The 22,746-nt window shown below is 37.9% G+C and overlaps 2 protein-coding genes across 3 annotated transcripts; one reads left to right on the top strand and one right to left on the bottom strand.

Annotated features, from left to right (window-relative positions):
• The first annotated feature begins 64 nt into the window (after positions 1-64).
• Positions 65-7,025, top strand: gstz1 (glutathione S-transferase zeta 1). 2 transcript variants are annotated; one of them, XM_079832818.1, is made up of 9 exons: positions 65-1,074; positions 1,425-1,476; positions 1,565-1,632; positions 2,432-2,512; positions 2,598-2,723; positions 3,611-3,686; positions 3,841-3,893; positions 4,533-4,582; positions 6,568-6,754. In XM_079832818.1, exons 1-9 carry the CDS (start codon positions 1,045-1,047, stop codon positions 6,692-6,694), a joined length of 663 nt encoding a protein of 220 aa, XP_079688944.1. In that variant the 5' UTR covers positions 65-1,044; the 3' UTR covers positions 6,695-6,754. The 2 variants fall into 2 exon arrangements, with proteins under 2 accessions (XP_079688944.1, XP_079688945.1); XM_079832819.1 differs by lacking the exon at positions 65-1,074 and adding an exon at positions 1,244-1,343 and having other exon boundaries at positions 6,568-7,025.
• A 211-nt stretch (positions 7,026-7,236) lies between these two features.
• On the bottom strand, positions 7,237-22,087 carry LOC307136180 (uncharacterized protein; the record flags this gene model as incomplete). The annotated part of the gene is made up of 13 exons (XM_079832966.1): positions 7,237-7,460; positions 11,726-11,823; positions 12,013-12,067; positions 12,172-12,263; positions 13,459-13,655; positions 13,780-13,967; positions 14,153-14,275; positions 14,366-14,546; positions 14,658-14,768; positions 14,961-15,071; positions 18,922-19,027; positions 19,438-19,614; positions 22,026-22,087. The coding sequence occupies 13 exons, from the start codon at positions 22,085-22,087 to the stop codon at positions 7,237-7,239; spliced, it is 1,725 nt and encodes a 574-aa protein (XP_079689092.1).
• Positions 22,088-22,746: the final 659 nt, after the last annotated feature.

A 22,746-nucleotide genomic window follows, 5' to 3' on the forward strand; every position in this document is an offset into this window, starting at 1 on the left:
TAGGGCATTAAACCTGTCAATCAATAATTACATAGACAGAAGACATGTGATGCGGAAAAAAATCACTATGCTATTATTAATCTCCATTTTTGATGCATTTTTATTTACCCATACCATTTTGCGTGATGAATATTTTCTATTCTGAGGGCTAAATCAAAGAAATGCATTGTTTTGAAATACAGTGCATCGAGAAGTCTGAATCATTTTAGGAATCGGTTCGTTCGAACGGTTAAGTCATGCAGCGCGATATTTCTTGGTGGCAAAACAGTTTCGATTATATTAGATCATGCTACATGTTTGTTTATTGTTCATACATTTTTGTTGAAATCATTGCTAACACAAATAAGAATATGACTTCCAATATAAGAAATAATAATGGTAATGTTTAAATGATTCCAGAAATCGCTATCAGTTTTGTTCCCACATTTGTATTACTAAAAAAAGTCATCCTAATAGGTAAGCGAATTGGTTAGATTGAATCCTCAAAATATGACTTCCAATACAACAAATAATAATGTTAATTTTTAACATATTTAATATGAATGATTCCAAAAATCGTTATCAGTTTGTTCCCAATTTTTTTTTTATTCCTACAAAAAAGTAATCCTAATAGATTAGAGAATTGGTTAAATTGAATCCTCAAAATATTACTTCTAAGAAATAATAATGTTAATGTTTATATATTTAATATAAATGATTCCAGAAATCGCTAACAGTTTTGTTCCCACAATTTTTTTTTCCTACAAAAAAATAATCCTAATTGATTCACGAATCGGCTCGATTGAATCCTCAGAATATGACTTCCAATACAATAAATAATAATGTTAATTTTTAATACATTTAATATGAATGATTCCAAAAATCGTTAACAGTTTTGTTCTCACAATTTTTTTTTCAAAAAGAAAAGTCATCCTAAACGGTTCGCGAATCGGTTCGACTGAATCCTCAAAAAGAATCGGTTCATAAGAAGGACTGTTTGTGAACCCAGCATCAATAAATGAATCGCAGACAAAGTCCTTTCTTCTCAGGGACCAACAATCTAATATGAGTGCATCAGCTGCACGTATAATCAAGGTAAATGCCTAAATCTCGTATGCTTGTATGAACATTGCAGATGTGAGATGATAGACATCTAAACGCACACACAGACCAAATCATTTCCCGATGTCTTCCGAAGTCCATTGAAGTTGCTTAGTCAAAAAAAAAAAAAAAAAAAAACACAGCCAGGAGGAGGATTTTTGCTGCTGCATCTTATTGGTTGACCAAAAAGTAGTGGTTTTTTTCTTGTTCAGCTTCAGTAGTTACAGAACTGATGTATGAATACCATGGAGACACAAGTGAAGGTTTTAAATGTGTTGTTGCTGATCTTAAATTAAGTTACTGTATATAATGCATTATTTGACTGTTGTATTTTAATGTTCTAGCCTGTTCTTTATGGATACTATAGAAGTTCTTGCTCTTGGAGAGTCCGGATAGGTGAGTTGAAGACATTAGTTCATTCACTTGAATCTATTTCTGCATATATCAAATGTCAGTTTTCTCTATTGTGTTTTAATATTTCTAGCGTTTGCATTGAAAGGCATTGAATATGAGCAAAAACCAGTGAATCTCATCAAGGATGGTGGGCAACAGGTATATTACAGAAATCTCTGCACTGGATTGTTAATATTCATCTAGCGTTATCTATTCAGGGGTTTTCAAACTGGGGTCGGCCAAGGGGCAGCAAGGGAGTGTTAGGGGGTAGAGAAATACATGTAAAATCTGTGTAAAAATAAAGATCATAATATTTAAATAAGTATATTAAAACAAAGAATTAAAAATAAATAATATCAAAATAAACAATAAATATAGATTAGATGTGTTTAAAATAGTGCTATCAAATCGATTAATCACATCTGAGATAAAAGTTTGTGTTCACATAGGGTAGATTCAGGGTGATTGGGACTTTTTGCCATTGAGATGACTTGAAAAGTGTCCCAATCACCCTGAATTCACCCTAATATATGTGTGTGTACTGTGTATAATTATTATGTATATATAAATACACACACACACGCGTATATATTTAGAAAATATATATTTATAAATATGTATATATATAATATAAATTATATACAGTAATTACATGCAAATATAAAAAAAAATACTGTATATACATGAATGAGTGTGTATTTATTTATATATACATAATAATTATACACTGTACACACTTTTATTTTGGATGCAATTAATCATGATTAATCGATTTGACAGCACTGGTTTAAAATAAATAAGAAAATATTAAAACATTTGATAAAATGTTACGATGGTGGTCGCTCGCAAGAAAGATCATATTTGGTGGTCCTTGGCCTCAGATATATTGAAAGCCTCTGATCTCTATCATTTCATGTTGGCACTAACTCAACTGTCTTCACCGAGTCTTCTTCTCAAGCTCACAGATCAGTTTAAGACAATAAATCCGATGCAGCAAGTTCCTGCCGTCACCATCGATGGCATCACCTTGTCTCAGTCGGTAAGAGGAACATGGATTCTCCTGCTGTTGTAGCACGCAGAAGTTATATCATTTTATGTTTACATTGATTTGTTATTGATCACAGTTGGCCATTATCCAGTACATTGAGGAAACTCGGCCAGAGCCACGCCTCCTGCCTGCAGACCCAAAGCAGCGGGCTCACGTCCGCATCATCTGTGACATCATTGCATCAGGGATCCAGCCCCTCCAGGTGAGAGACATCAATTTTTAAAGTCGGCATGAAACTGAAATTCTTCTTCCCTATGTGACGTGCATCTGAGTGACATGGCTTCTCGAACAAGAAAAAAGGTTGGGCGGGGCTTGATTTTGTTCACGGGAATTGATTGGATGGTTGTAGTTTGTTGTTGCTGAGTGACAGGTTGTCAAATCATGTCCAATCACAGAAAAAGTTATTAACACTTCTCAGTGATGCCAGTAACGCGTTACTCTAATCGGACTACTTTTTTGCAGTAACGAGTAATCTAACGCGTCACTATTTCCAAACCAGTAATCAGATTAAAGTAATTTATCCAAGTCACTGTGAGTTAGTATTTTTGTCATTTTCCTCAGTAAAAAATATAAACTTTTGCTTTCTTCTTGTGTCTCGGGGAGAGTATTTATGTTAAGTGAAGTCAAGAAAGACTGTCTTTATTACATTTTTTATAAAAACATGTTTGTTTTTTTCAGGAAATATTTTTTAATTTCAACTTAAAATGTCAGGAGATACATTTTTGAACGTTACTGTTAAAAGTGCACTTCCAATAAAGTGAATGTTGGCAAAAATGGTTGTCATTTCTATGTTGAGGCGGCAGGGGTGTTGTCGGCAACTGCTGAATGTAACTAATAAAGTAACTTGTAATCTAACTTAGTTACTTTTGAAATCAAGTAATCTGTAAAGTAACTAAGTAAAGTAAATCTGTAAAGTAACTAAGTTACTTTTTAAAGGAGTAATCAGATTACTTTTTCAAAGTCACTGTGGCAACACTGACACTTCTCAACAAGCAAATTTTGCATCAGTGCTTTTATTTAGGGAATGTCAGTCAAACATTATATTAAAGACTCCAGTGACCCATTATTATTTATGATGCTGCATTTCAGAATCTGTATGTGATTCAGAAAATCGGAGCAGAGAAGGTACAGTGGGCTCAACATTTCATCAACCGAGGATTCGAGGGTGAGTTTTGTCATGAAGGACTTTTGAATGCAGTGACTTCCTGCTGTCATATAAACTGTCAGGTTACTTGTTTTTATATTTGATCCAATTACTGTCCTAATATGTCTAATTGCGTTAATTGTGTAATGGAATGTTATTGTGTGTTATTTTGTAGCTCTGGAGCCGATCCTGAAGCAGACAGCAGGAAAATACTGTGTAGGTGATGAGGTAATAATACATTATCGAATATAATATAAATCACAGTATATGATATTTAAATCTTTGGGGTTGGTAAGATTTTTTTATGTTTTTGAAAATAACTATTTTATTTGATCAAAAATACAGTAAAAAGAAAAACCATAATGGTGAAATATTATTACAATTTAAAATACCTGTTTTAATATATTTAAATATAATTTATCCTTGCTGAATCAAAATATTAAAGCCACAATATGTAATTTTTCGCTGCTAGAGATCGCTTATTCAAAACAAAGGTGTAGCTTGATGATGCCTTGATTTCGGGGAGCTTTTATTATACCGCAGACGACCTCTTCCGCTTCTTCCGTTCATGCGTATGTGGCGTAACGCAGAGCTGTTTTATCATATTAGACACATTTGAGTGTGTTGAAAGTTGTTATAATGCTACTCTGTGCGTTCACTCGGCGGCTACTATGAGACACTTGTTGCACAAGCTAGATTGATATTAGGCATGTTAAATTCTGCTAAAATCTTACATATTGTGCCTTTAATTGATTTTTTTTTTTTATCTTACAGACCCCACAGCTTTAAACAGTAGTGTATGAGAATTATAAATTCAACTTGAATGTGCTTTGAATTCATGACGTTGCTACACTGTTCAACCTCTAGGTATCCATGGCAGATATTTGTCTTGTGCCTCAAGTCTACAACGCTGAAAGGTACAACATGTCTCTTTAAAGCTAACATTACAGACTGCAGCGGTCGGGTTCCGGAAGTAAAAACTCCATTCAGTTTCTCCATAGGGAAAATTACTTTTAATTATAACTCATAAACCTTTAAAAGAAAGCCCAAATGTGAGCTACGAGGTTGTTAATCGACAGTATTTGCTTCTGTTGAAGCCGTTAACCTGCATTATATCAACAGTTTTAAAATAATTGTTTAACAGCAGAATGCGTGAAAAACAACATTACCCATGAGCACTGCAATTGTCATCAAGTCAATCTCTCTATGCTCTCAAAATACTTAAATACATGAATATATATGAATATTTTGCAATAAACATAAAATATATTATATTATATAACACAGATCAGGCATACCATTATGAACCCCCTCCTAATATTGTGTTGGTCCCCTTTTGCTGCCAAAACAGCCCTGACCTGTCGAGGCATGGACTCCACTAGACCCCTGATGGTGTGCTGTGGTATCTGGCACCAATGTTAGCAGCAGATCCTTTAAGTCCTGTAAGTTGTGAGGTGGGGTCTCCATAGGTCGGACTTGTTTGTTCAGCACATCCCACAGATGCTCGATTGGATTGAGATCTGGGGAATTTGGAGGCCTAGTCAATGCCTCAAACTCATTGTTGTGCTCCTCAAACCATTCCTGAACCATTTTTGCTTTGTGGCAGGGCACATTATCTGCTGAAAGAGCCACAGCCACCAGGGAATAGCGTTTCCATGAAAGGGTGTACATGGTCTGCAACAATGCTTAGGCAGGTGGTACGTGTCAAAGTAACAATCATACATGGATGGCAGGACCCAAGGTTTCCCAGCAGAACATAAAGCATCACACTGCCTCCGCCGGCTTGCCTTCTTCCCATAGTGCATCCTGGTGCCATGTGTTCCCCAGGTAAGCGACACACATGCACTCGGCCATCCACATTATGTGAAAGAAAACGTGATTCATTGGACCAGACCACCTTCCATTGCTCCGTGGTCCAGTTCTGATGCTCACGTGTCCACTGTTGGTGCTTTCAGTGGTGGACAGGGGTCAGCATGGGCACCCTGACTGGTCTGCGACTATGCAGCTCCATACACAACAAACTGCGATGCACTGTGTATTCTGACACCTTTCTATCAGAACCAGCATTAACTTCTTGAGCAATTTGAGCTACAGTAGCTCGTCTGTTTGATCAGACCACACGGGCCAGCCTTCGCTCCCCACGTGCATCAATGAGCCTTGGGATCATGTCGCCGGTTCACCACTGTTCCTTCCTTGGAGCACTTTTGACAGATACTGACCACTGCAGACCGGGAACACCCCACAAGAGCTGCAGTTTTGAAGATGCAATTTGGCCCTTGTCAAACTCGCTCAAATCCTTACGCTTGCCCATTTTTCCTGCTTCTAACACATCAACTTTGAGTACAAAATGTTCACTTGCTGCCTAATATATCCCACCCACTAACAGGCGCCGTGATGAAGAGATAATCAGTGTTATTTACGTCACCTGTCATAATGTTATGCCTGATGTGCTATCAAATCGATTCATTGTGATCAATCGCATCTAACGTAAAAGTTATAGGTAACACTTTACAATAAGGTTTCATCTGTTAACATTAATGCATTTACTAACAAACAATGAGCAATACATTTGTTGCAGTATTTATTCATCTTTGTTAATGTTAGTTAATTAAAAATTCAGTTGTTCATTGTTTGCTCATGTTAGTTCACAGTGCATTAACTAATGTTAAGAAATACAACTTTTGATTTTAATAATGCATTAGTAAATTAACATTAAGACTAATGACTTTGTTAACGCATTGAGCCATAAACCAAGATTTTTTAAAATCTCTATGGGAGAAATTAATGGGAAAAAAATACTTCCTGAACCAACGCAGCTGAAAAAGCGGACGGGAACTGTTGCACTCTATTGAGTCTTGCTAGTAATGTAATGTAATGTAAATTCTACCATCCTTTACCAAAGGTTCAAGGTGGATATGTCCCAGTTTCCCACCATCAAACGATTAAACCAGACCTTAACTGAGATCAACGCTTTCAAAGTCAGTCATCCATCACATCAGCCTGATACTCCTGATGATCTGCGGGCATAATTTTCTAAATGATACATAATGAAAATAATAAATCACTTTGATAAAAAGTTGTGAGACTCGACATTTCAGATTCTTTTTTCGCAAGGTACTGCATTTATTGCATTGGTGAAAAGACTGGATTTGCTTTTAGCAGCTTTCAGACATCCATGAACAAGAGGTGAGCGGTACATGCCAGTGACTTAAAGGAAAATGTGTGAGTATAAATGTCAAAGAGAGAGTGGGCAAAAATAAAAACGTGTAAACGTGGAAAATACGTGCAAAATAAGGGAAAACATTTATTGCACAAAAATACATGGAGTCTCTGAATGTACTAAATACAAATCTGAACTACACCAGTAAGTGAGAGTGAATTGCTTGCTTTTAAAGAAATTGCTATAAAAACGGTAGCTGTAAAACAGCTGTTCATGCTAAAATTGCAACAAGGCAAAGTAAAAAAAAAAACAAACCATAAAAGTGCTTCTCATATTCCACTTTTTTCCATTACGTTCCTGTAAAACCCTACATTAATTTCTTACAAAATAAAAATCCTGCCATCCCTGATTCTAAACAGGGAGTTCAACTGTGCATTTAATGGTTTCTTTATAAAATGTTCCTGAACAATCGGACCCTCCAAACACTAGGATGGAGAGACGGAGAGAGAGGCTGTTGCCATGACGCCGATCCCTTGCATCCCTTGTGTTTGTACAGCCCAGGCTTATCAGACTGTGGCCTGCGCGAGGCTTAGAGCAAAGCAATGGGGACGCCACTGATGTCCAGGAGCTGGTATCTGAAAACATGCATCGGTTAGATTAAACCTTTCAGACTAACAACGGTAAAGCCTTTTAAAGAATCCATCAATGATTTGGGACATTTAGTCCATGTCTGTAAGCTTTGAGACCATCCATGTCAGGGGTATTCAATTAATGTTCCAAGAGGTCCAGCGAAGGTGACGATACTTTTTCGGAATTCAGGGGCCAAGCACCGAAGGAATTGAAACCGTTAGATTTCTTATTATTATTCCGCCATTGAAGTCTATGGCAGCCCGTAGAACCGTTTGCAGGAAAGTTATGAAATTTGGCACACAGATAGAGGACTGGCCCAACATTAAACACACCAATTTTGGAGTCTCTAAAACAATCCCTCTAGCGCCACCACCTGTCCAAAGTTTAACTCATGTTTATGTTAATAACTTTTGAACCCTAATGGATAGAAACAAAATTTCCTTTGATTCCTTGGCTCAAGCCATTTCGATTGCACAATGTGACGTAATTTTCCGTCATGAAAATTTTCCTGCCATTTTTAATTAACCGAAAAACCTACTTTTGCGAACTCCTCCTAGGCCGTTGCTCCAATTTTCACAAAAATTTAACCAGATCATCTTCAGACCATGCTGACAAAAAGTTATGGAACTCAAGTTGATTCGTCAAGTCATTTTTGATAATCGCGCGGACAAATTTTACGTAGCGGTTGCGAAAATACACTTAAGGCTATATCTTCGCGTTTATAATTTAGCGTTTATAAAAGTTAGCTGATATCTTCAAAACCGCTAGTCCGATCGAGACGAAAACCAGCATCAGAAGTTCGGCAACGTAGGTTGATAGCTATATGCTAATGCCCAAATGTCAAAATGTTGATAGTAAGGGGAGTAAAATCCAATCAAAGTCAGGTGTCAGTCATTTTTTACATGTTTTTTCATATAAATGTCTATAACTCAAACGAAACGAGATATTTTCACCAAAATTGAGACACATATATATGGGCTCACTTCGAAGACACAATTTTTTTAGGATTGTGCCTCTTGGTGGCGCTATAATTAAACAAAATATGAAATTGCCTCTATATAACTCAATGTTTTAATTCACTCATTTTTTCAGTTGGTCTGCTGCTAGCTTCCTTCTTTGCTTCTGTTGCACTTGGCCCCGGTATTGCTGCTTGCAGCTATATTTATGTATATTTCCATCTGGGCATCAGTAGTACTTTGTAAACAGTCAAAATGGTAATCAAAGAGGAGGATTTTGGTACCGAGGGCCAAAGCAGCGTGCAACAATGAGCCTTGGCCGCCCATGACCCTGTCGCCGGTTCACCACTGTTCCTTCCTTGGACCAATTTTGATAGATACAGACCACTGCAGACCGGGAACACCCCACAAGAGCTTCAGTTTTGGAAAAGCAATTTGGCCCTTGTCAAACTCGCTCAAATCCTTACGCTTTCCCATTTTTCCTGCTTCTGTGAGTAATCCATGTGACTTCGGTGGTTTAACCAATTTTATAAGAACAAATTAACATCCAAAGTGTGTTCACGGAACAATTTCCGGTCTTAAAGGACAACTCCGGTGAAAAATTAACCTAGGGGTAATTAACACATGGTTACCGAGTAGATCGTTCTTTGGGATGCGTTTTCATGAAAATCGAATTTTTAAGAGTTTTATCTCTAAAAACAGATTAGCCAACATGACATCATGACTTTGCGTAAACATAAACGGCACTTTCTAAAGCCAAATGGCGTGTTATCTGTACGCATTTTGAGCTATCCGCGTGTATGTCTACGCCGTGATTCCGCGTGTATGTCTACGCCGTGATTCCGCGTGTATGTCTACGCCGTGATTCCGCGTGTATGTCTACGCCGTGATTCCGCGTGTATGTCTACGCCGTGATTCCGCGTGTATGTCTACGCAGTGATTCCGCGTGCATGTCTACGCCGTGTGATTCCGCGTGTATGTGTACGCCGTGTGATTCTGCGTGTATGTGTACACCGTGTGATTCCGCGTGTATGTCTACGCCGTGTGATTCCGCGTGTATGTCTACGCCGTGTGATTCCGCGTGTATGTCTACGCCGTGTGATTCCGCGTGTATGTGTACGCCGTGTGATTCCGCATGCATGTCTACGCCGTGTAATTCCGCGTGTATGTCTACGCCGTGTGTGTGATGGGTAGGTTTAGGGGTAGGAGCAGTGAAGGGTGATAGAATGAAACGGCGTTGATAAACACGCTAAAAAGCGATTATGCGTCTTGATAGCACGCCAAAATGGCATAGCGAATTGGCATGTCATACATACGCTATTTCATGAGAGTCTGGATTAGCTTATATCGTGAGTAAATGGGGTACAGAGTAAGTAAAATTAAAATCGCTAGTTAATACCACTAACAAAGCTCAAAATAGCCTCACACTAACACGGTAGCGTAATGAGGGTCCCTACGTGCAAACCGTAAGTGTACAAACAGTTTAATAAGAAGATACTTTATAAAGACAGTACATTACGCGTATACAGACAGGAGCCATCTTGGAAAACAGTCTCGACAAGTCGAGCCACGAACGCTGTGCTAAGTGAGCTGGTCGATAGGAATTATCGCAGCTTAGCACAGCGTTCGTGGCTCGACTTGTCGAGACTGTTTTCCAAGATGGCTCCTGTCTGTGTACGCGTAATATTCTGTCTTTATAAAGTATCTTCTTATTAAAGTGTTTGTACACTTACAAAGTTCTCAATGCTTCGGTTTGCACGTAGGGACCCTCATTACGCTACCGTGTTAGTGTGAGGCTATTTTGAGCCTTGTTAGTGGCGATTGATGTTAACTAGCGATTTAATTTTACTTACTCTGTGCCCCATTTACTCGCGTTATAAGCTAATCTGTTTTTAGAGATAAATCTCTTCACATTCGATTTTCATGAAAACACATCCCAAAGAACGGTCTACTTGGTAACCATGTGTTAATTACCCCTAGGTTAATTTTTCACCGGAGTTGTCCTTTAAGGGTGCTTTCACACTTGGTTCGATTGCCTGGACCGAACCCGAGTTCGACTGCTCCCCCTCCCCCTGCCCCCGCTGGACTGTGTTCATATTATATTATTTGGATCCGAACCGGGGTGCGTTTGCGTCAAAGCAGCAGCTGTTTACCCGGTTGCTTAGTAACGGCAGCGAGCGTGAAGGCGGCAAAATGCATAGCGTTGCTCACCTCACTTTTATATTTTTGTTTTTTAACCGTTGGTTTTGTTTCTAAAGCTTCAGTACGTAATGGCACTTGCGTCTATCTGCCGCGAATGTAGTGCAATGCTCTAAAGAATGCTGAAGACGAGCAGAAATGAGATCTACAGCTCTCTGCTTGCAGTATGTCAGTCACGCTCGTCAGGAAAATGAGTGAAACACACACAAACACACATTTTTATCAAATCATACGTCATTAATAGCGGTTCACTTCCGCGATTTAGTACGATTGCGTTCACATCAGCAGCGAACCGTACCGGAGTTCACATGAACCGTACCCCAGACCAACCTTTTTAAGCGGACTCTGGTACGGTTCGCGGGTGCGCACCCGAGTTCGGAAGACCGTGTTCACATCATCCAAACGTACCGAACTCTGACGTCAATGGAACCCGGGTGCGCACCAAAACTGCTAATGTGAAAGCACCATAAGTCAACAACCTGCATGCCTCGTGGTGCTCCCCCTACTGGATTGCAGGTCAATATTTTCGTAAATAAAGTGGTAATTATTTTTGCGCGAAACACTTGTCGCTTCATAAAATTGAGGATAAACCACTAGAGTCACATGGATTACTTGAATGATGTCTTGCCTATTGTTCTGGACCTTGAATGTGGTAGTTGTGTAGCTGTCAATGGAAGGGACAGAAAGCTCTCAGATTTCATCAAAAAGATCTTAATTTGTGTTCTGAAGATGAACGAAGGTCTTATGGGTGTGATAATGATGACATTTTAATTTTTGGGGCGAATTATCCCTTTAATATGTAAAGCTACAGTAACGTCTTCAGCTAGTCAGCTTGAGATACTTTCCATCTAAACTGGTTAAATCTCTTAAGAATAGTAGTGAAAGTTTTATGAGCAGTAGGATAACCATACTCATCTGCACAGTCACACAGAGCCGAAGCACAACCAAAACAATGTTCATATGCAAAATGCATGTAGTTTAGTTAAAAAAAAAAAAAAAAGCCCATCACTGCCATTGTAAAACCAATTCAGTTTAAGTCTTTAAAGTATTTAAACTTTAGCTATAATATAGTTATTTGTATGACACTTCATGTAGTCAATTAGGGAATGACAGACCTATGTTAAAGAGATGGAGGTCCTGTAGGGCTCCCACAGCACTGCAGCCTCCGCTGATCAACACCCTGTTGTCAGACACGGGTAGAGCAGCGTGAAACCTGCCCAGATGAATCAAGTAGAAAAAAAGAAAAAAACTTCAATACACATGAACAGCACACTTGGCCACAAGCCTACTCATTAAGTAAAATTCCTTTTGATCTGTATTTGGAAATTCTTCAACGCATTCTAAGTTTTCTTCAAAAATAAGTTGAAATGGTCTGAAGAGTATTCATAATTTGAAATCTTACCCACGAGCCAATGGTGGCATGTTCTCATACTTTACAGCAGTGTATTCCATAAAGCCTTTTCCACAAGAAAGAAAAGACTTGGTATACGAGACTGGGATAATATGAACAACACAGCAGACAGTGAATACCAGAAGATGCCTATGTGCTATGGGTCATTACCAAGATCCAGGATGTGAAGATCATTGAGGTAGGTGGCGGTTTTTCTCCCACCAAACATGATCATCTTGTTGGACAGCAGCGTGGTGGAGTGCCTGATATAAACATCAACAAACAATTAGGACAAAATATAGTTCAAATAGATGGACTAAAATCTTAGGCTAAAAAAACATGAGTTTCTTTCTTCTGTTGAAAATAAAAAGATATTTTGAAGAATGTCGGTGACCAGACAGTTCATGGACCCCATTGACATTGACATTGTATTTTTTCCCTACTATGGAAGTCAATGGCAACAATAAACATTACCAGCATTCTTCAAAATCGCTTGTGTGTTCAACAGAAGAAAGAAACTCATACAGGTTTGGAACAACTTGATGGTGAGTAAATGACGACAACTTTCATTTTTGGGTGAGCTATTTCTTTAAATTCAATATGGCATCTAACATGACTGAGGTCTATTGCAAATCTGACAGCTTGATTGTTTATACTGCCGCAAAATAAAGCAATGTATTTTGCCGCCATATAAACAATCAAGCAGTTGAGATTTGCTGTAGTATATCACTTTATGTGAGCATACTGTGACTCATGAATTCGGACTTTTTTTTGCAATTGCAAGTTGATATCTCAATTCTGAGAACAAAAGTCAGAATTGACAGTTATAAACGTACAATTATGAGTTATAAAGTCAGTGTAACCCCTCCTGTTCGAACCTGCCCGCTCCAAGCGGGACTCGAACCCCGGTCCACCAGCATGAGAGTCAGACGCACTAACAAGGAGGCTAAAGGCTGCAACCTCAGTCACTAGAGTGTATCTTGAGATCAGAGGAGTGAGGTTTACTTGCACAGCGACTACTAGCTGGCCTCCGTTACCCTCACCCCCCTAAACCTCACTCCCTCCGGGTCACGGCACCAATGTAACCCCTCCGCCCACTTCAGGCGGGACTCGAACCCCGGTCCGCCGGCATGAGAGTCAGACGCACCAACAAGGAGGCTAAAGCTGAAGTGTTATACCAGCAAATAAACACTATCTCACAAAAAGTCTTTCATTTATTTCTCGCTATTCTGACTTTAACGCATAATTGCAAGTCTATATCTCGCAATTATGACTGTGAGGAATAAAGTCTGAAATATGAGATATAAATTCACTATTGTGTGGGAAAAATTCGGAGATAAGTCACAATGACCTTTTATACGTTTTATTCCATGACAGAAACACAACTCCATAGGTTCCCAAGACAGTGAATGTTGTATGGACTACTTTTACGATGCTTTTATACTTTCCACTACTCACCCAAACCTGGGCAGAGGACGGTCACCCTCCACAATCGGTTGATACCATAGACCATGTTCTGGGTTGAAGATGTATAATGCGTTACTGCAAACCTTGCCTTCAGGACATCTGCTGGGCTGCACCCCTCCAAATACATATAGCTCCTTCTTATAGACTGTGGCACTGTGGTATGCCAAAGACGGGATATTTCCCTTTGCCTATCCGAACCCAAAAGTGATATACAGCATGCAGAAATGGTAAATGATCATCTGTTACACAAAACATACACAAATCCTAAATGCATCGCCTGTTAGGTATGGAAATAAATGATCCATTACTCACAGAGACAAGCTTCCACTTCCATGTTATAGTGTCCAATATATAAATATCACTGTACCGCTGGCCATCTCTCAGACCGCCGTACACATAGACGACTTTAGACTCAGGATCAAAGGTTGCCGAGTGACCGTGTGAGCTTGGTGGGCTGACCTCAGATGATGAGACGTCCATGGGGAACCAGAAATCATTGTCTGAGAATTATTACCGTAAAAGGCGTGTTAAAGGTACATTATTGCCATTATTAGTATGAAACTATTTATTAAATAAATTCATAATTCTATATAATAATAATAATGCTTACATGATAGTTATTACATAATGTATATTTGCACAAAAATATATACAGGTATGTCGATAGATTGACTGTTTAACATACCAATCTCCAGTTTCCATATGGAGTCTTTACATATGGCCTGGTTATCAGCCTCTCCACCAATCAGAATGGCCGTTTCAGGATCACTCAGACACATCGTGTGGCTCCAGCGATTTGATGGACAGTCTGAAAAATAAATAAAAACATTTCTGAAAATTCCAAGTGTGTAAAGAAACATTAGTAAAGTTTCATCTGAGCAGAGGACTAATACTTTACCAGCCCTGCAACTCTTCACACGTTTGATGTCCGCCTCGTCCTCTAAATCTACTGCAGACATTCTACACAGTTTGCGCTTCTTCGGGCTTGAAACGCTTTTTGGATCCCGAGGGCTTTCCGGTTCTTCAGAACTCCAAACATACCCCTTTATTCCTATAATGGAGCGTCTTGGAGTTTTATCCTTCAAAACCAGACAACAAAGACACAGTAAATTTAAACGCTTGCGACTCTCTCTCTGCCTGGAGATGATCTACATGTTGAAGAACTAGTTTGTGGATGACTCCTTCCTTACCATTGGCCACACACCCTGAACATTGAGTAGAGAGTTTTCCCGTGTCTCCATTCTGCTTTTGCCCAGCTCCACACAGCCAACACTTCCCTCGGGAGGTGATCTCTGGGTGATCTTCATAGAGACGCAAGAAGTCATTCTTTTGTGTATTCACTTCATCACAAGTCAAGTCTTAAGGCGTTTCATGAACCTTATGTCTAGAAATTCTGAAATCTGATGACTGGTTCAGTTAGAAATGACCTTGTAATCCACTGAAGAACAATGAATGGATCATTTCACTTAAGCTGTAAGCAAAGTGTGACTCACATCATGACTCTCTCCGCTGCTGAGAAGGGTGCTGGATGGATTGGAGGAGTGGTTCAACGCTAGACTTTTCCTCGTCACTCGTGGAGTGCTGCTGATAAAACTGGACCTCACCTTCAAATAGGGCTGGGCAATTAGCCAAAATCATATGATATATTTTCAACAATATGAATTTACCATTAAATGAGACATTTGTTAGACATTGAGAATGAATGTAAACTTGTTTGTTCAGAATTAAACTCCACAGAATAGCCCTTAATTTAGGGCTATTCTGTTTTCCATTTTATTTTATTTTTGGATTCTACATTTTATGATTTAACAAAGTTATATAAAATGATTTTAAAAAGTTATCAAATTTTTATAGATAGGTGAAAGACTGCCTCTGCAGAAGAAATTCAACGCCTACTTCATCATTACAACTTTGGCCCCGCCCACTGGCGTGTTAGTGAGATGACGAGGAGAGAAGAGCAATACAGGATGGACTACAAATAACATTACCTTCCAAAGGATCCTAATGTGGTTATTTTATTTGTTTTCAACAATGTGAATGTCTCAGGTGGGCATTATTTGTTTGTATTAAGTACATTTCACTGTGGATTCTTTGGTAAATCAGTCGCAGTCGGCTTTGCAAACAGACTTTTACAATATGGCCTCGACAGTAATGCCACAACATGTAAGTGACCGTGTTAATTCTAATGCCTGATCTGTGACCAGTGATTTCTGATATGTAATGATTCATGTACAGTCAGATGTTCTTTGTCTATGTGTCAGTAAATCAAACCAGTGACTAAACGGTCAGGATGAAAATCTGTTCTTTAAACTGTGATTAAAGTATATATAGTAAGCGATCAAAGAACTCTCCCTTTACAATCGCTGCAGCTGTCAATCAAACAGCGAGAGTTTATCAGTGAGAGTTCTGGACTCGTGCCAAAATTCCTGTAATAATCAACAAATCTCTTATTTACATTGTGTTTGCACTGTTAGTTATGATGAAATCATTCATTAGTGTGCATAAATCGAGCAAGGACGAGATCACATCATTCATGCGCTCAACATGTCTGTGGTCGGCTACAGTGCTTATCACTGCAACCTTTCGTGCCACCATCTGAATATAATGCCATAGATCTGAATATAATGCTATAGATCTGAATATAATGCCATAGATCTGAATATAATGCCATAGATCTGAATATAATGCCACGATCTGAATATAATGCCACGATCTGAAAATAATGCCATAGATCTGAATATAATGCCATAGATCTGAATATAATGCCATAGATCTGAATATAATGCCACGATCTGAATATAATGCCATAGATCTGAAAATAATGCTATAGATCTGAATATAATGCCACGATCTGAATATAATGCCACGATCTGCATATAATGCTATAGATCTGAATATAATGCTATAGATCTGAATATAATGCCACGATCTGAATATAATGCTATAGATCTGAATATAATGCTATAGATCTGAATATAATGCTATAGATCTGAATATAATGCCATAGATCTGAATATAATGCCACGATCTGAATATAATGCTATAGATCTGAATATAATGCTATAGATCTGAATATAATGCTATAGATCTGAATATAATGCCATAGACCTGAATATAATGCCATAGACCTGAATATAATGCCATAGACCTGAATATAATGCCACGATCTGAATATAATGCCATAGATCTGAATATAATGCTATAGATCTGAATATAATGCCACGATCTGAATATAATGCCATAGATCTGAATATAATGCTATAGATCTGAATATAATGCCACGATCTGAATATAATGCCACGATCTGCATATAATGCTATAGATCTGAATATAATGCTATAGATCTGAATATAATGCCACGATCTGAATATAATGCCACGATCTGCATATAATGCTATAGATCTGAATATGCCACGATCTGAATATAATGCCATAGATCTGAATATAATGCTATAGATCTGAATATAATGCCACGATCTGAATATAATGCCACGATCTGCATATAATGCTATAGATCTGAATATAATGCTATAGATCTGAATATAATGCCACGATCTGAATATAATGCCACGATCTGAATATAATGCCATAGACCTGAATATAATGCCACAATCTGAATATAATGCTATAGATCTGAATATAATGCTATAGATCTGAATATAATGCCACGATCTGAATATAATGCTATAGATCTGAATATAATGATATAGATCTGAATATAATGCCATAGATCTGAATATAATGCCACGATCTGAATATAATGCTATAGATCTGAATATAATGCCATAGATCTGAATATAATGCCATAGATCTGAATATAATGCCACGATCTGAATATAATGCCACGATCTGAATATAATGCTATAGATCTGAATATAATGCTATAGATCTGAATATAATGCTATAGATCTGAATATAATGCTGTAGATCTGAATATAATGCTATAGACCTGAATATAATGCTATAGATCTGAATATAATGCCACGATCTGAATATAATGCTATAGATCTGAATATAATGCTATAGATCTGAATATAATGCCACGATCTGAATATAATGCTATAGATCTGAATATAATGCTATAGACCTGAATATAATGCTATAGACCTGAATATAATGCTATAGATCTGAATATAATGCCACGATCTGAATATAATGCTATAGATCTGAATATAATGCCACAATCTGAATATAATGCTATAGATCTGAATATAATGCTATAGACCTGAATATAATGCCACGATCTGAATATAATGCTATAGATCTGAATATAATGCTATAGATCTGAATATAATGCCATAGATCTGAATATAATGCCATAGATCTGAATATAATGCCATAGATCTGAATATAATGCCATAGATCTGAATATAATGCCACGATCTGAATATAATGCCACGATCTGAATATAATGCCACGATCTGAATATAATGCCACGATCTGAATATAATGCCACGATCTGAATATAATGCTATAGATCTGAATATAATGCTATAGATCTGAATATAATGCTATAGATCTGAATATAATGCTATAGATCTGAATATAATGCCATAGACCTGAATATAATGCCACGATCTGAATATAATGCTATAGATCTGAATATAATGCTATAGATCTGAATATAATGCTATAGATCTGAATATAATGCTATAGATCTGAATATAATGCTATAGATCTGAATATAATGCCACGATCTGAATATAATGCCACAATCTGAATATAATGCCATAGATCTGAATATAATGCCACAATCTGAATATAATGCCATAGATCTGAATATAATGCCATAGATCTGAATATAATGCCATAGATCTGAATATAATGCTATAATCAGCACTTTTCACAATTAGTTAACCTTGAGAGCTGTAATAGTAAAAATGTGCTAAAGGTTTTCGAGTCGTTTCACATGTAATACTTATCCATTTCGTATGCAAAGATGCATGGGCATCTGAACCACTGTATGTGGGTGGGACAAGACCCACCCCCTTTTTAAGACCAATGATATTGGACCCACTCACTTTTACCGTCTCTAATTCAGCACATATGTCTTTTCAATTTTCAGAGCACCGTCAGTCAAATCCATTCAACTTGAGGAATGCCTTAATAAATTAAACTCCACATTGTAGCTAAAGCCTCGACTTCTACGTTGCTGCTTCCTCAAATTGTTCATTCACACAGAAATCACGTATTACCGACATGCACTGACTGGCTGTTGTCACGTTTATTTCTGCTGTGTGATCGATTAATTCATACCGAGTAAAAATGTCCAATGCTTATCATTATCAAAATTAAGTTTTATCGTGATCTCGATATATTGTTTATCACCCAGCCCTACCTTCAAATAATATATGGTTTAACATCAAAGAAGTTTGTGATGGATGAGAAAGGCAAAAAACAAGGCATACATATGAAATATTTGCAGTCTGCATTTGTGAGAAGAGGTTTAAATACCTGTCCAGTGATGCTGAGCATGACTTTGGCGTAAACTCCTCTCCTGCCTCTCCGTGTGGCTTCAGTGAGGAGTTCAGGAGTCCAAACTCCTTGCCAGATCAGACATCTTCACAGATAAAGTTTCCCAAACAAAATATAGGCTGTTAACTCTCAGTGTCTCGGTAGCAGGGCACTTGGTTTTAATTGCCTTTTTCACAATATTTAATAATCATAAATTAGGTCAACCAAATGTTTAAACACTCAAAACTCATCCTGTGAAAACGGTTTCAGAATCGGACACCATGTTAAATGGAACTTTAAAACTTTTTAGCAGGCTCAAATTTTGTGGAACACAACTTTGAATCACAAAGCAATTTTAGAGTCCAAATTATTTTGTTATATATATATATATATATATATATATATATAGGACAAAGACTTGGCTCTTAGCTTTAGTTTCAGTTAATGACATCGGGATGAATTTAGACCAATTGATTTACTGCAGGGCACTATAATCAGAATATTCTCTGTGCTTGCCTGGATTGAGGTGAAAGTGTCCCGATGACCTGTGATTTGACCTCTGGACCCAGCAGAACCTCCACAGAGATCTCGGTGTCACTGGAGAAGGATGACCATTCCCCTAGACCAAATACTATCAGCTGCTTCGGTAAAGGTAACGGCATCTGAACCTGGTACATCGTACGGTTGATATTTCTAAATGGGGTACATTAAAGAAAAGAAACCAACAAAAAAGGTTTTCATACAGGGAGTTGGTTGCAAGGGCTAGATCTACATTTATAGAGGGTATGCATTGACGTCACTTTCCTGCCTGAACACGCCCCTCATCCAGACTGAGTGGCAAAAGAGCTGCTGCATGACTGGAGTTAATAGGGGAAACTGTGAAAACACGAGTAAAAAACGATTTTCAGTGTAAAGGAACACTCCACTTTTTTTGAAAATAGGCAAATTTTCTCTCCCCTAGAGTTAAACAGTTGAGTTTTACCGTTTTCGAATTCATTCAGCCGATCTCCGGGTCTGGCGGTAGCACTTTTAGCATAGCTTAGCATAGATCATTGAATATGATTAGACCGTTAGCATCTCGCTCAAAAAAATGACCAAAGAGTTTTGATATTTTTCCTATTTAAAACTTGACTCTTCTGTAGTTACATTGTGTACTAAGACCGACGGAAAATGAAAAGTTGTGAATTTCTAGACGGATTTGGCTTGGAACTACTTTCTCATTCCTGTGTAATAATCAAGGAACTTTGCTGCCGAACCAATGATATTACACAGCGCCTGAAAACAGGTTAACTTCAGTCAACATAACCAACGTGACAACCTGCTTGCACAGGGAGCGTGCTAGGGACTATTTTCAAGAAAAATATTGAAAGTCTTTGGTCATTTTTGAGTGAGATGCTAACGGTCTAATCAGATTCAATTATCTATGCTAAGCTATGCTAAAAGTGCTACCGCCAGACCTCAGAGATCGGCTGAATGGATTCAAAAACGGTAAAAATCAACTGTTTAACTCTAGGGAAGTTGGAAAATGAGCCATTTTCCAAAAAAGTGGCGTGTTCCTTTAAACTAAAGGTTGGACTAGATATAAGTGTTCTTTAAAACTTACCAAAGATCCAATGATCCGTGATATTGACATGCAGCCAGGAATCGTGTTTCCTGATATTTATATGAGCATGATTTCGAGGCTTGGGAAATGCATAAAGCAAATTTGCCTGTGAACTCTTTATATAAATACAATATAGGTAGGACTAAATCCGGGTAATCACTTATATTAAGCAGAATATACAATGGTAAATATTTAATTGAGGAGTTGTCAATACAATATATAGGGTATGATTTTACCCCAAAATTCAACAAATTGAGACAAAATGATAACTGTAAATCCATGTTTTGCTGCCTGGAGTCCAGCGGTTCTGTGAATTTGCTTCTCTTTTCTGTAGCTTTTGGCCGTCTGTAAAAATATACCTCAGATTTCAAATCTGTTTGTGCAGTCAATCTCAAAGCGCTTTCCGTTTTAGCCATTGTGTGTGTTTTTCCCGTCTTTTTGCCACTCAGTGGGCGTAACAGCAGCGACTCCGGCCAAAGGTGATGTCACACGCATACCCTATACTATGAATTGTATAAATGCTTGTTTACTCTAGCATTGTTTATGTTGGTTTAAAAATCTATCTAGAAAATTATGACATTTTATGACAAAGTTCAAAACAAACATGTCTGTATCATCAACACTGGCATTCATTCAAAAAAGGGTCAACAATATAACTAAAGTCAGCATGAAACAAGTTGTAATCTTTTTGTCCCTATAGTAAAGTATATCCGAGTGGGCGGGACTTGATTTTGTCCATGGGGAACTGATCGAATTTTTGGATGGTTGTGGTTTGTGATTACTGTATCTCATGTGAGTTGCTGTTGCTTCCTGAATGTTTTGCGTTGAACTACTTTAATTTAGCAGAGATACATTTTAATGCTGCCTTCGTGCCATCAGAATTATCATAAATACTAGTTTCCTAGGTAAAACATTTGACATCAACGCCCTCTCAACTCAATTTTAATTTGAGTTCGTAATCACGACTTCAGAAGTGGGAAGGACATTTCTGACAGCACATTTTTTTAACATTATATAGGATATGATATATTTTTGAACACATTTAAACATGTAGTCTATTCTGCTGAACACAAAGATTAAATTTTGAAGAATGTTTGTAACCAAACAGTTGATGGACCCCACAGACTTGCAAAAAAAATAAAAAAAATACCATGGAAGTCAAAGGCCCATCAACTGTTGCCCATATTCTTCTAAATATCTTCTTTTGTATTCATTAGAAAAAAGAAATTCATAAAAGTTTGGGACAACTTGAGGGTGAGTAAATGTTGACAATTTAAATTTTGGGGTAAACTATCCCTTTAATCAGCATAATCAGCATTTAATCAATAATGGTGGACACATTCAGCTACTTTTTTGTAAAAGAGACTTCTACCCTGAGAAATAGTAATTGCTGTAACATTATGACACACAACCCCCTTCTTGTTTGGTTAATTGCAACCTGTGACAAGTAAAACATTAATATTAGGTCATATAGTCACGTGCATCAAACGAAAGCGCCCACCGTATAAACTGACGAGGTGCTTCACGTAGGGACCAGATGGCATAAAAGTGCACTTTGCCCATTCTGTTGATTCAGAGTCGGTCAAACTCCTCCAGTGCTCTCGGTGCGCGGCTTGCAGACAGCAGCAAGTCACGCGCGACCTCCGGTGCATTTATCACCTCCTGTCACGCGCAGCCATGGCCAATTAACAGGTGTGACCGATCGGCGTGATAAAATACCGCGAGAGCAGACGACTCCGTATGCTTTAGAATCGTTCTCGCGTTATTTTGATGTGATACGCCGATCGATCTACACAGCGCTGATTCAAGTCGAACACACCTCATGCAGGGTGGGGACATGGTTCTGATTGTGTGTGTGTGTGTGTGTGTGTGTGTGTGTGTGTGTGTGTGTGTGTGTGTGTGTGTGTGTGTGTGTGTGTGTGTGTGTGTGTGTGTGCGTGTGTGTGCATAGTATTAATTCTTGCATTTCTCTATTTCAAAGATGTCAGGGAAGAGGCAAATTAATAATCCATAATAATTTGGAATATATATATATATTTTTTCTTCCAGCATTCACTGTGTTGTAAATATAATTTATTCTGAAGCAATAGTCTCACCAGTGTTCAATCAGCTTTGACATATTTAAATCTGCATATATTTGATATTTTTACCTTTTATGAAGGGCATTTTCCCATAATCTTATTAAATAGGCTATGCTTCAGCTTTCATTTTATAATCTTAAA

Source organism: Gobio gobio (genome assembly GCF_949357685.1).
Source record: "Gobio gobio genome assembly, chromosome: 13".
Classification (NCBI taxonomy): domain Eukaryota; kingdom Metazoa; phylum Chordata; class Actinopteri; order Cypriniformes; family Gobionidae; genus Gobio; species Gobio gobio.